The sequence below is a fragment of the Clarias gariepinus genome, chromosome 4 (assembly GCF_024256425.1).
Source record: "Clarias gariepinus isolate MV-2021 ecotype Netherlands chromosome 4, CGAR_prim_01v2, whole genome shotgun sequence".
Lineage (NCBI taxonomy): Eukaryota > Metazoa > Chordata > Actinopteri > Siluriformes > Clariidae > Clarias > Clarias gariepinus.
The window spans coordinates 588,120-602,573 of record NC_071103.1 but is presented as its reverse complement, the minus strand read 5'-3'; the positions used below and the strand labels follow the sequence as shown (position 1 = coordinate 602,573).

Below are 14,454 nucleotides of genomic sequence, written 5' to 3'. Positions count from 1 at the left end.
AAAATGTCATAAATGTAGTCTGGCAAAAATGGAGAATCTTGCCCTACTAAATGCCCAAAAACTTTGTACTACTCTGTTTTAAAAGGAACTTTAGCACTGGGGAAATTATTAGTCTAGACGATGACGGACCAACATTATTTCACTAAAAATATCCAGGAGAATAACTTACATCAAAGTGATAACTCTAGGCGGCACGGTGGTGTAGTGGTTAGCACTGTCGCCTTGCACCTCCAGGGTGCGGGTTTGATTCCTGGCCAGGCTCGATTCCCGTCTCTGTGTGCCATTCAGTGGGCATGCATGGAGTTTGCATGTTCACTCCGTGCTTGCTGGGTTTCCTCCGGGTACTCCGGTTTCCTCCCACAGTCCAAAGATATACAGGTTAGGTTGATTGGCGTTCCCAAATTGCCTGTAGTGTGTGAGTGTGTGTATGTGTGCATGCCCTGTGATGGATTGGCACCCTGTCCGGGGGGGGGGACCCTGCCTCATGCCCTAAGCCTCCTGGGATAGGCTCCAGGTCCCTGCGACCCTGAATACAGAATAAAGCGGTATAGAAGATGAGTGAGTGATAATTCTGAAACAAGTCACCTACAAACGTATAGGGCTAATGCAAGTATTTACGGGACAGTTGAGCTATGTTTAGGAACACCAGAAGTAAGTAGATAGAACTTGTGGTAATTAAAATAATAATATAATAATAATAATTAATTATTATAAAATAATTAAATAATGAAAACTACAGCTGGGGGCGGAGCTTTTCCTTACAAAGCCCCAAAGTTATGGAATAGTCTTCCAAATAGTGTTCGGGACCCAGACACAGTCTCAGTGTTTAAGTCCAGGCTAAAAACCTATTTATTTAGCCAAGCATTTTTATAAATAGATTATCCTTAGGTAAAGGAGCAGATCTGGGGGACTCATGGACGTAGAGTATTATGGTGAACTGGTATGTTTGGATGCTGTCTTCCTCACTCTCATTGATCACTCAGGTTTGCTGACGGTGAGGTGATTGGTTGCTTTACATGTCAGTTCCCCCTCATGTTTGTGTTTCCTTCTGGCTCTCCCTTTTTAGTTATGATGTCATAGTTAGTCCTGCCGGAGTCTCTGCTTGCACTCTGCACTAAATATACATTCACTTTTTGCATTGTTCGACTGTGACCATACCTAACTGTTATTTCTCCATCTCTTTGCTCTCTCCTTTTCTGCTCTCTCCTCTCTCTCTCTCTCTCCGTCTCTTCTTTTTCCTCTACCTATCTCTCTGTTGAGCTACACATGTCGTTCCTGAGCTGCCAGTGATCCAGACTCCCTCTGCCCTCCGGACCTGTCTGACCCATCCTGGTGCCCCGCTTCTAGGTGGAGATCTCGTCACATGGATGCCCCGTGTGTCTCTCTGGGATGCGTCTGGTGTCTGGGAATGATTCTCTCTACCTAGAAGATGGTTCTGGCCTCGACTGGTGTTGGCAACTGTTTCTTTGAGACTATCTGACCATTTTGATTCATACAAATTCACATTTCATACAAACTTAAATAATCCTTTTGATTGTGTAAAGCTGCTTTGTGACAATGACAATTGTTAAATAAAATTGAATTGAAAGTAAAACATTACTGTAATCAGTTGTACATTTGTTTGTAATAGAGTAATGTAATGCATGAATTTAATTCAGTATTTACATTACAGTAAATAATCAAGGAACTTGCTTTACATAGCTTCTTTAATTATCTGCATAATGTTCACTGCTGACAACCGGGTGAATTGATTTCCCCATCACGTATATCTGTAGGCTGCAACACTTCAGCAGTAAGAATGACTTATTTGCTTTAGATGAGAATACAGTTTGACACCAAGTTTACTGAATATTTAATGTCAGATGGAGATCCTGAGCCATTTCTCTACAGTAAGTCCATATATTTTATTTTTCTTTTTAAGGTCACTGGCGGTCGTATAAGCATTTCACTGCCTATCGTACTGTGTATGACTGTGTATGTGACAAATAAAATTAGAATTTGAATTCAACAGTAAGAATGTGCCCCTGTGGAGAAGCATGCCTGGGCAATGAAGAGCTAATTCCAAGGAGGAATGGTTTGTCTATAAACGATTAGAGAAACTCCTCCTCATGAGGCATAACCACTGCTCCAACATGTCAAACAGCCTAGACTAATTTATATATTTTAAAAAATGACCGTTGCTTTGTATGTACAGTATGTACAGTATGTTCCTTATATGCTGTTCCATGCTTTAAGGGATCTAGGCCAAACATGGCACATATATTTGTCATTTCATTGGTCAAAATATTGCTATGGTTTCATCCCATAACACAATTTTTAAGAAAATACTGATTTTATTTCATACTACACATTCATTTTCAAGATTGCGGACAAGGAATTTCTCACTGCATAATAGATTTGCTTTAAAAGACCGACCACAAGATGGCAGACTTTACCACAACATATTGCCTCGTGCATGTTGAATATCACCGCTAATTTTCAAAATGGCAGACAAGGAAACTTGACACTACATTGTGAATATTCTGAGAGAAGCCGAGGAGGTAGGAACAAAATAAAAACCCCTTTCAGAGCTACAGTGGGGGACATAATCAGTTTCTTAGTGAGTGTGGAACTGTGCATTCTGCTGGATCCAAGTGGTTTCTTTTTTAATCGACAGACTTTAATTACTCTGAGGCCTCCGTTTTTCTCACGGGCAATTTTATGTTGCATGCTTAAAGGTGGGTTCCCCAAAGAATTAGTTTATTTTTGCAGTTGGCCAAACTAAGAGTATAGTATATCATCAAGTACTTCAGTAGGAATTTTAACTTGAATTTCTTTTCTAAAATTAAAATGGTAAATTAGTAATAAAAGTATGAAAAAAAACAAGGAAATACTTTTGCCTTACCACCACAAGGTTTCAACTGTGAAAAGCCCAGGCAACGCCGGGTACTTCGGCTGATCTACCATACACCCATGATCTAGTGACCGCCCGAGTCGATTGGGCTTTTGAGTGTATTTGTTTTGTAAAATAATTTGCCATTTAAACTTGTTTTTCATTTTAAGTTGTAAACTAAAATTAATTATTTTGTCACAAAATTACTAGAATATCTAATAGTATACAGTTGGTAAAACACCCTGCAGCTGCAGCAGTTCTCGGGCCGCTGCTCTTTGCCATCACAGTGAAGCTCTTTCTCCTGTAGGTGTGTTCTGGCTTCTAGCTAGACGTCATTGGTATTGAAGATATCCACTTTTATGAGTCACGAGACTGATGTTTGGTTTCCCTGATTAGCCACAGACCAGATGGATTCCTTTCAGGCATGACTGCTTCTCCTTGGTCCTGGATGTTCAGTATTGAATTCAAACAGTGCTTGAATTTTCCAACTTGAATTTTGACTTGAGTTTCTAGATCTGAATTGAGCTTCATGAAATGGGACAATGAATAAACTTTTTAAATATTAGGCATGTGATTTTTCTATCTGAATTTTAGAATATTAAATTAAATGTACAGTTAAACCTTGGATTGCCAGCATAATTTGTTCCGGAAGCATGCTTGTATATCAAAGCACTGATATATCAAAGCACTGATATATCAAAGCGAATTTCCGCCATAATAAATAATGTACAAATACAAAATAAAAGATGATTCACGCACACGTGGTCACATGTTGACTACATGAGTGACGTAGGCACACTGAGACCGAGCAGGGGAGACGATTACCCACAATTTTGCAGCGCGTCAGAGAGAAGAACCATTGCCTCAGTTATGATCATGTGATGCTCGTTTATCAAGTCAGAATGTATTGCGGACCGCTCGCAAACCGGGTTACTCACAATCCGAGGTTCCACTGTATATTAAAATCAAGACTTTGAACTTTTACAGCCTGAAATGGTCTATTAGGGATTTTTATCTGAAATTCACTGCACACAAATTCAATTTAGTAGTATTTACATTTTAAAACAAACAAATCAGTGATTAAATTTTTAAATGTTTTTTAAAGGCTGATATAATTAAAATAAATATGTTGTCTATTTTCTTCCATATAAAATACAAAGCCACCAAACACTTAAATGTGTTTGAGTAAAGATTTAATTCAGAAGGTAATGTCTCAGGAGCCCAGGTAGCTGCTCTTACCTCACCTTACTCACAGCACTTTATCTCAGAGAGCTTTCAGTGTCTATTTATCTTACAGAACGATTTAAACAACTGCACATTAATTATTTATACATCAGAGAACAAAAAACAGATGATTACATGTTGGATACATTAACATAAATTAACATAGACCCTCTTACTCATTGAGTTATTACATAGTCACATTACCTTAACCCCTCATCACTGTGGTCTTCTTCAACATCACATAATAATCGTTGGAGCTGGAGGGACTTATGATGAGTTAATTTGTCATCTTCAACACATTCAAGTACACACAGGCCTTTGCCTACTAAACACTACAGTCCTGTTTTTGTCAGCGATAAAATTAACTTTAATGATTTATTAATAAAAGCACATACAGAAAGATTGTCAACCCAAAACTGGACATATTTAACTCTTTACAATGTGATAAACCCAAACCTCATGTATGTTCATGTATGATCTGAAGAAAGGCTGAGACAGGAACATCAGAGATTCCTGTCACGGGGTAATGAAAGCATTATTTTACTCTCTCTCTTTCTCAAATATCTTGTTGAGGACAGCCAGGTAAAGGGGCAGTGCGTGGTCTTTGCAGTAATTGTTCAGCTTCTCAATCCTCCGTGTGTTCCCTTTCAGATAGTTGTAATAGATCTCTCCCTTTGGTTCTTCATCATCATCTTTATATTCCTGGTATCCTGCATCATCATCCTGATCAGCATCATCCTCATCTGTCTCTTCCTCATCTTCATCATCCTGATATTCTCTAATTACCATGGCAGCTTTGACTGAAGCATCTTGAGGCCTTGTTTTCTTCAGCATGTACAGGTAGGCCTGAGTTTGGTAATAATATGGATGAGTCTTGATTAATTTAGCCAGATGACCTTCTTTAGGTCTCCGGAACACCTTTCCTGCCATGTAACCTTTGGTTCCTTTACACTCCAGTATGATGTTCTCTGATGTACCGGGTTCACTGCCATTAGCCTTTATTAGAAAGTCCAGCCTTCCTGAGAGAAACTCAAATTCTATACTGCGTTCTCTCCGGTAGCGCACACCAGAAAGACCACTTTCTTTAATAAAGGATTTCAAGCATTTCTTTTCATTTCTTTGGTTTAGGATGATGTCTCCACCTGCTAGGTCCCCACCCCTTGCACGTTTGATTCCTTTGGAGATCTCTTGGTAAGTGTCCTTCATCTTAAATCCCCGACGATTTCTGGCTGGAATCCTTTCCCACGTTTGTTTTAAGGTTCTCTCATTGGGTTTACGATTTTCAAAAAAAATCATTATGGTAATTTCTAGAATGTTATTTTGCGACGACAGGCTGTGAGCCCGTTTAACTTTCCCGCAATGCAGTCGAGGAATCTGTGCCACTCGAATTGTAGTTTTTTTTAAACCTTTTACAATGTTTTCTGCAAATGCGCTGAAGCCAGGGTGTTTGTACGCCTCAATGACATCATTATTCAGAACGTTCCTGGGCAGTCTAATCTTCAACACCTTCAGGAGTGTTCGAAGGTCTTCAAGACTGAGATGTTCTGCTACTACTAAGTTTTCTGTAGAAACAGCTGGTCCTGTGGTTCTGCTTGCCTCTTCTGAGCATCCCTCATCACTATCATCATCGATCACGATCAGCTCCATAGTCCCTGAACTTCCACCCGATACTAAACTTGGGAACAATCAGGTGTTAAATAGTTAAAATTGTATGGTCTAAAGATCTGCAGTGTGGATGAAATTGTAAGAAACATGTAAAGTTTTAACCCATGGAGCATGGACCAATAGCCAACATGAAAAAGATCTTTACTTTCTAGTGTTGTGCCTTGATTGTGCTTAAAATAATTCTAGGCAAAAACTAGAACTTAATATATTAGTTGGCACAGAATCTAACAAAAAAACATTTAAGAAAAGTTTAATTATTGCCCTGAATCTAGCAAAGAAGATAAAACTGATGTGACCGTAAATGGTTAAGAACTGTTCAACACATTATTGAACCCTGGAGGACTGGTGCTGAACCTTACACTTCTTTATTGAAACACATTTTGCCTGTGTTTACATCTGTTCTCTGCTCTAATAGTGTGTGCTCAAAAAGGGGGCTGTAATTCCTGAATGATGAATGCCCTGCTTTTATCAAACTCCTTTTTCTTTTCAAACTTTTGACTTTCCTCACATCTTGCGTGTTTCATTTCAGATTCAGTGTAGAGGTGTACAGAAATCAAATGACAAAATGAGCTTAGTTATAAAATGTATGAAACATTTTTATTTTATGTCTAGTTGTTTGTTTTGGTTTTATTATGTGTGTGTGTGTGTGTGTGTGTGTGTGTGTGTGTGTGTGTGTGTGTGTGTAGCCGTGCATGATTGCACAGATTAATATTTAAATGTGCTTTATCAACAAATATGACTTTGACTGTGATGTCATACAGATTCTACTGATTCAATTCAATTCAATTCAATTCAATTTTATTTGTATAGCGCTTTTAGCAATTTTCATTGCCGCAAAGCAGCTTTACACAGTCAAAAGAATTATTTAAGTTTGTATGAAATGTGAATTTGTATGAATCAAAATGGTCAGTTTGTCCCTGGTGATATTCGATTTCCCAGTGATCACCCTGAGTCTGATTCTGTACTCTGTGGAAAGCTCTACACTGTCTAAATTTATATTTCCCCTTTTGCGTGGTGTTTTTAGACCCTCTTTTGGTTCTGATTATTTGCTTTAAAAAAAATTTAAGCTGCTCTATTCCACAACCCACAGATGTTAATTTAGATTCATATTAAAAAGTAACACAGGGAAGGTTTGCATTCTAAACATAATAAATGTCTTTACTGTTTAATGTTTGGTGCTCCATCTGGAGGAGATGGGCGTTTGGGGAACGTGACAGCAACACCACAGGAAACATCAACAAACATACTGCAAAATTGTATGAATTTTTCTCTTTCATTTTTGCCAACCAATCACATTTTTCGGCTCTCCTACACACATTTCTAAATAGAAATTCCAGGATTTTCAACTTAAGTTAAATATTTCTTTAATATTTGTCTACAGCCCTTTAGAAACTCTGCAATAAAACATTGCTGATATAATCAGAAAAAAAGGAATATAAAAGAAAATACTCACAACTGTGTCTGTTTAAAGGTCCTGAAGTGAAACAAGATAAGTTGTAGTGAACACAGGTAAAGCAGGTATTTATAATTTCCCTTTTTGTGTTTGGTCTCTTCCCATCAGCTCCGTACACACCTTTTTACGGATCTTTGATCGGTCTACATTTATCTGTTGTCATGAATGGGTGATAATGGCTGTTGTTATTGCTGTGGGCGGAACAGGGCAGGCACAGGCGCAGAGGGGCGTTTTTTAAACAAAAGAGTCTTTAATCATGACATAACAAAACAGGAATCACAAAGAAGCGAAACAAACAAAGAAACAAACACACTGAAATTATACTTCCCATAATTGAACAATACCCAGGCTCTATGACAAGACACACAAGACATAACCATTAGGATGAAATACATGCTAAACTGACAAAACACAGGTTACACAAAATATAAGCACCATGTTGGAACACAGCCTCTAATACCCGTTACACAAAATATAAGCACTATGTTGAAACACAGGCTCTAATACCCGTTACATAAAATATAAGCACCATGTTGGAACACAGGCTTAAGGACGAAACACAGGCGCTACAAGGTAAGCATGGAGCTGAAACTGGAATAACTAGAGACATGGAGGGACTAGAGACTCGGAGAGACTAGTGACAGGACTAGGACTAAAGACATGGCACTCAGCTAAACAAGACAATTAGCTAAATACGGTGATTAGCTAAACATGTCTTTAGCCTAATATGCACTTAGCTACACTTACCATATAGCTAAACATATAACTAGCTACATTTCCTAGGGACACAGAAGGTACATCACCTGACAGAGGTGCCTTCTGGGAAAATGTGTCTGCAAAAAAAAACTACAAAAAGACAAAACAGTACCCCCTAGTGGTGATTCCTTACATCTGTCTACATATTATATTAACCTTTTTTCATAAATTCTCCACTAGTAGTTGTAACTGTAAGAAACATTATAAAGGACACAAACATCTAAGTGTAACACGTTACTGCTGAGAATGTGCTTAGAGTTTATGCTGTATTGCTGCCTTACTATTTAATATTTAAGACCTGTACAAGCACCCCCTGGTGCTAAGGAAGACGGTAGGATACAGATTCTTCTAATTTGTTTACTTATATCTTGTAGCATTGGATAAATACAACTAAATGTCTGTTTCTCCCGATGATACCTAATGCAGTCCTGATTGAGTTTGTGAGGAGAATCCAATATAAATAATAAATAAGTTTTTTTTGTTGTTGTTGTTGTTGTTTTTTTGCTAACAAACTTAATTTATTTAAATAACTCTAAAATGTTCAAATTTTTTAATGTTACATGATTCCAAGACACAGCCTCCTTTGGTCACTAAACATTTGTGAAACTTTTTAATAAAGAACCTGAAAGTGAAAGCAAACACACACACACACACACACACTGTTTGTGTTTGCTTTCACTGCTTTCTCTGCTAGTAACACTGCTTAAAGATGCAAATGCACAGTTCATTTAAAATTTAAATTCAAAAGGAGATAACATCAGCTCCTTCCCTCATATGACCTTGACTCTACTCATGACGCAAGATGCTGGCTAATAGTGTTCTCGTGTGTGTGCATTGCTCTGGATAAGATTGTGATGACAGGGATTATGTTTAGGTGCCGTGACCCCTGCTGCACCAGCTCTGATGAATTCACTAAAGAGATGAAGAGAGTCTTTGACCACTGGTCTGTGTCCACTCTCCAGGAAGCTGCAGGTCAGTTAACTTTCCCCACATGATGACATGGAAGCGTACCTCCAGACATTGAAATATACAGCGAAGCAGGAGGGCTGGCTACTGCAGAACTAGAGCTCTGTCTTAAACCCCCTATTGACAGACGAAGTGCAACATGCCTACTTTTTACTTCCCGAGAAGGAGGCAGACCAATACAGCTGGCATAAGGCAGAAATTCTCGCGAGGTGTGAGAAAATTCAGGTCACGTGAAGTCTTTAAAAGATTAGTAGTGGATAAGGTACTACGCTTATTACTCCGAGAGGTTAAAAGAGGCGGTGAAAGAGGCAAAGCAGCGTTACGAGGGAAAACTGGAGTCACAACTCCAACAGAGTAACTCTAGGAGCCTGTGGCAGAGACTAAGGACAATAACAGACTACAAATCACCAACATTCTGTATGATGAATGCGGACGTGACTCTGGCAGACGAGCTCAACACTTTCTATGCTCGTTCCGAGGCTGCAGCTAAAGATGCTAGCGATACTAATGCTAGCGGCGTTAACAGCTGCAGACAGGAAGACACTGCCAACACCGGAAACGTGTTCATCATCTTCGAGCATGACATGATAAAAGCCTTCAGGAGGGTGAACACCAGGAAAGCAGCAGGACCAGACGGCATCTCAGGCCAGCGAGCACCTGTGTTCACAGAGATATTTAACCTCTCCTTATCTCAGTCGGTGATCCCCACATGCTTTAAGGAGTCCATCATTGTTCTTGTTCCAAAGAAACCACATCCTGTCCCCCTTATGACTATCGCCCTGTAGCGCTCACCTCAGTAGTGATAAAGTGCTTTAAACAGCTGGTCAGAGACTTAATCATCTCTTTACTACCTGACACACTGGACCCACTACAGTTTATCTATGTGTCAGTGGATCTTCAACTTCCTAACTGGCAGACCACAGGCAGTAAGGATGGGCGGACATTTCTCACCCTCCCTCACCTTCAAAAATGGAGCCCCCCAGGGTTGTGTTCTGAGCCCCCTGCTGTACTTATTGTATACGTACCACGTGGCCACTACGAACTCCACCACCGTCATCAAGTTTGCTGACGACACCGTCGAGGTGGCCCTGATCACGAAACAACGACGAGACGGCCTACCTGGAACAGAATGGAAATCTGGAGAACTGGTTACAGAAGAACAATCTCCTTCTGAACGTCAGCACGACAAAGGAACTGATAGTGGACTTTTATACAAAGCAGGAAAGAAACTACCTGACCCCCGTCATCAACAGGAGCCCAGTGGAGACAGTGGAGAGCTTCAGATACCTCTGTGTTCACATCACGCAGGACCTGTCATGGTCCTGTCACTTCAACACCATGGTGAAAAAGGCCCGGCAGCATCTCTACCACCTTAGACGCTTGAGAGACTTCAGACTGCCCTCCAGAGTGCTCAGGAATTTCTACTCCTGCACCATAGAGAGCATCCTGATGAAAAACATCACTACCTGGTTTGGGAACAGTACCATGCAGGACAGACAATATCTACAGAGGGTGGTGCGATCAGCTGAGTGCATCATCTGCACCGAGCTTCCTGACTTGCACTTAGTCTACAGCAAGCAGTGCTGGACCAAGGCCAGGAAACTCGCGAAGGACCTCAGTCACCCCAGCAATAGACTGGTTGCTCTGTTGCGGTTTGGGAAGCGATTACGCTCCCTAAAGACCAACACAGAGAGACCATGGAGGAGCTTCTTCCCGCAGGCGATAAGGTCTCTCAACCACAAAACAACACAGGACAAATACCATCTTTTAAACTTAAATTGACTGGACAATCATGGATATTTACTGTCACATTTATGCACACATACACTTTACATATTTATATTTTAATTTCTGGACCATTGCACAAGACACTGTTAGGAAATATTTAACTTTAAGTGTCCATTATAGTCTGTCTGCGTGAGAACAGAGTGTTTTCTTTCTTTTACCTCGATACTACTAAGGTCCTACACATCCCATTTTTCATTAAATGTTAATATGATCTTTAGGGTCCTAATGAAAAGTTTGTATTATTCGTTAATTAAAAATTCAAAAGGATTGTGCAAAAAAAACACTACTTTTACCTGGTAAAAACTAGCTCTGTTCTCAGCAACCTGTTTCAGTACATGCTAATTTAAATGCTCATGACCTCTGCTGAGGCCCCCCCCCCCCCCCCCCCGAGTTCTGTGGGGCGTGTCTTCACAACACACGTGGGGTATAGCCACAGAAATGTAGTCCAATGCTTTGGACTGCATTACCCACAAAGCATTGCCTACAGCGCAGTGCTTTGTGGGTAACGCAGTCCAAACTGGAAAACGCTGGATTAGATAGAGAAGAAGCCATAACCATGTTCTATGAGAGTATAAGTTAACTTACACTCCGCATTCATCGTTATTATTAGAAAAGGCGATCTGCAAAGAGTCAAAGTAAAAGGAATTACACTCACCGAGCCTGGTGAAGATGAAGCAGGAACACGAAGCGTTAGTACAGATCTGATTTTCAGGAGCAGCTTCCTAGTATAACCTGCTTTATATTGACCCGCGTTTATAAAGCAGTCTGGTGTAAAATGATTATCGCAAACATGAACGCATTTAGGTAAATCGGCGGGGACGTTAGCTTTAAAAACTAAATTCAGCCACTGCGTCCTCAGTGGCTCAGATACCTAACCCTAAGTAGGTACCCTAGGTCACTAACCATAGGAAGTGAATGACGGCTGCTGTGTTTGCTATTACACCCAACAACTGTACACCACACTCGCTTGGGAGACATTTTGCTCCAGCGGCGAAAAACAATGGCCGACAGCATCTTTTCACTCGGGGCGGGTCTTTGCTAAAACACCAGTGTCAATCAACTAGTGTAGGAGCAGCCTCTTGTGGTGTGGCGTCACATCGACAGGCATTTGTGATTGGCCTGATTTCAGAAGGGGCATGTTGTAATAAATGAAAAGAAAACCACTGGGCGGCTCTTTATCATCGTAGAGTGGTTGTGTACGCACTCTCCTAACACACAGTTCAGTCCAAACAGCTTAAAAAAGTGCATGTAGGCCTGTATGACCCCTTTAAGGTCGTAAAACTGTTGAACGCTTGTAAATGCAGAGCTACTTCTAAGTTTCTGTTCTTCTTCACTCTATCTTTTATAAACGTTTCAGACCGGATGTAATTGTACCTGCACCCACCTTTTTTTGTTCTTTGTGTGTGTGCAGGTGGGACAAGCGGAATACAGACGGAGCACTGAGTAGACAAAAAGGGGTCTACAAAAATTCAAGAAATCCTTACAACACTTTAATAAGACACTTTAATAAGACACTTTTTATGCATGTTTGCACACACCCAGTCATTTTTACTTAATTTTTTCTTCTTTATTTACACAAAAAATTTTATATTTTATATTTTACACTAAATTTCTATTTTTTCAATATTTTCTATATTTTGCTATATTGTGTAATGTCCTTATTTGCACAGAATATTTTTTATCCTAGTTTAAATTTATTTTCTTTTGTACTTCTTTTTATTATTATATAAGCTTTTATTTTTAAAGGTCACGGGCGGTAGTATAAGCATTTCACTGCATATCGTACTGTGTATGACTGTGGGACAAATGAAAATTTGGAATTTGAATTCCAAAAACATTGCCCGCAAGCTAATACTTCTTTATAGTAAGTAAGTAAGTAAAGTAAAGTTTATTTATATAGCACATTTCCCTCAGCAAGCTGACCAAAGTGCTTAACAAAATCAAGAAATAAAAACATAAAACAAACAAATAAGACAAAATAATAAAACAATAAGACAGTAAAACATAAATAAAATCCAATCAGAAAGCCTGGGAGTAAAGGTGTGTTTTCAACATCGTTTTAAAAATTGTAATAGATGGAGCAAGACGGATGTCCAATGGCAATTTATTCCAAAGACAGGGGGCGGCGACTGAAAAAGCCCTATCACCCTTTGTTTTTAATCGTGATCGAGGGACAACTTAAAAAGCCCTGTCAGAAGATCTTAAAGATCTGGAAGATGAAAAAGGAGTAAGTATATCTGTGAGATAAGAAGGGGCTTGACCATTAAGAACTTTAAAAACAAACAACAACATTTTAAATTGAATTCTAAAATAGACAGGAAGCCAATGCAGAGAAGCTAAAATTGGTGTAACATGATCAGTTTTCTTTGCCCTGGTCAACAGCCTTGCAGCAGCATTTTGTACCAACTGTAAACGTGCAATAGATGACTGAGGAAGACCCAAGTATAATGAGTTACAATAATCAAGACGAGAGGTGATAAAAGCATGAATGACCTTCTCCAGGTCTTGAAAAGACAAAAATGATTTCAGTGTCAAAATGATCTGTAACTGATAAAAACTATTCGTAACAACTGTATTTATTTGCTTGGTCAAGCAGAGTTCAGAATCCACTATGACACCAAGATTCCTGACCTGGGTGGAGACTGAGGAGAAATGTTTACCAAGCTCATTGATATGATCACCTCTCAATTTTGGGGGTCCAAAAACGATAACTTCTGTTTTATCTTCATTAAGTCGAAGAAAACTATCAGATAACCATTTCTTGATATCCGCAAGGCAGACCAATAAGGGTTCAATAGTATCGCCAGCCTTTAATGGTAGATACAACTGGGTATCATCAGCATATAAATGAAATGAAAGGTTATGCCTCCTAATAATATCTCCCAAAGGCTGCATATATAGATTAAAAAGAAGTGGACCTAAAATGGATCCCTGTGGTACTCCACAGATAATAGGAGCAACAGATGAAGAGAACTTACCTAACTCAACAGAAAAGGACCTCAAGTCAGGTCAGGATACCAAAGGAGCTGCTTATTGACCAAGGTACCCTGTTTGTATCTAAATTAATGTGTGATCTCTGCTAGCTGTTGCAGACATTCAAGAGGATGCTTTGATGTGAGGTGGATGGGGACGCTCAGAGCTGGGACTACCTTCTCCCCTACATACTCTTCGCTGTCAGAGAAACACACCAAGCTGTCACCGGGTTTACCCCATTCGAGCTTCTGTTTGGGAGAAAGCCGCGGGGAATGCTTGACGTCGCAAAAGAAACATGAGAGGAATAGCCATCCCTGTTTCCCCTTTCTGTCATCAAGTATGTACAGAGGGAGCCACATCAAAATGGCGTGCGAATAGCTACCCTATGGACGGCATAATCCCCCCTCCCTCTCCTGCCAGAAAGGTGTGTAAAGATTTCACAGTAAACACGCCCATTCAAGCGCTTTGTTCTCAAAAACACGTTAACCCAAACCAGCAATTTAGCTGCGCTGAGTTGCAATCATGTGATTTTAACAACCCACCCCCACCCCTGCCGAACTGACGCTACCAAACTGCACTACAGAGACAAAGATGGCGGCATAATGGACTATTCGCGGTAAGTGGTGTTTTATAAAATTTGTTTGGGATTAGTTTACAGTTTATTTCCCAGTTTAGTTCTTTATTGGCTGTTTTGAAAATCACTGGCAGCACCACAAGCGGTCAGATGTGATTTTAGATAACTTAATGGTTTGTTTAC

General features: G+C 39.8%; 1 protein-coding gene across 1 annotated transcript; it reads right to left on the bottom strand.

Moving 5' to 3' along the window:
• Positions 1-4,636: 4,636 nt before the first annotated feature.
• On the bottom strand, positions 4,637-7,320 carry LOC128519983 (uncharacterized). The gene is made up of 2 exons (XM_053493993.1): positions 7,215-7,320; positions 4,637-5,766 (listed from the first exon to the last, which is right to left on the bottom strand). Exon 2 carries the CDS (start codon positions 5,741-5,743, stop codon positions 4,637-4,639), a length of 1,107 nt encoding a protein of 368 aa, XP_053349968.1. The 5' UTR covers positions 5,744-5,766; positions 7,215-7,320.
• Between the last annotated feature and the right edge of the window lie 7,134 nt (positions 7,321-14,454).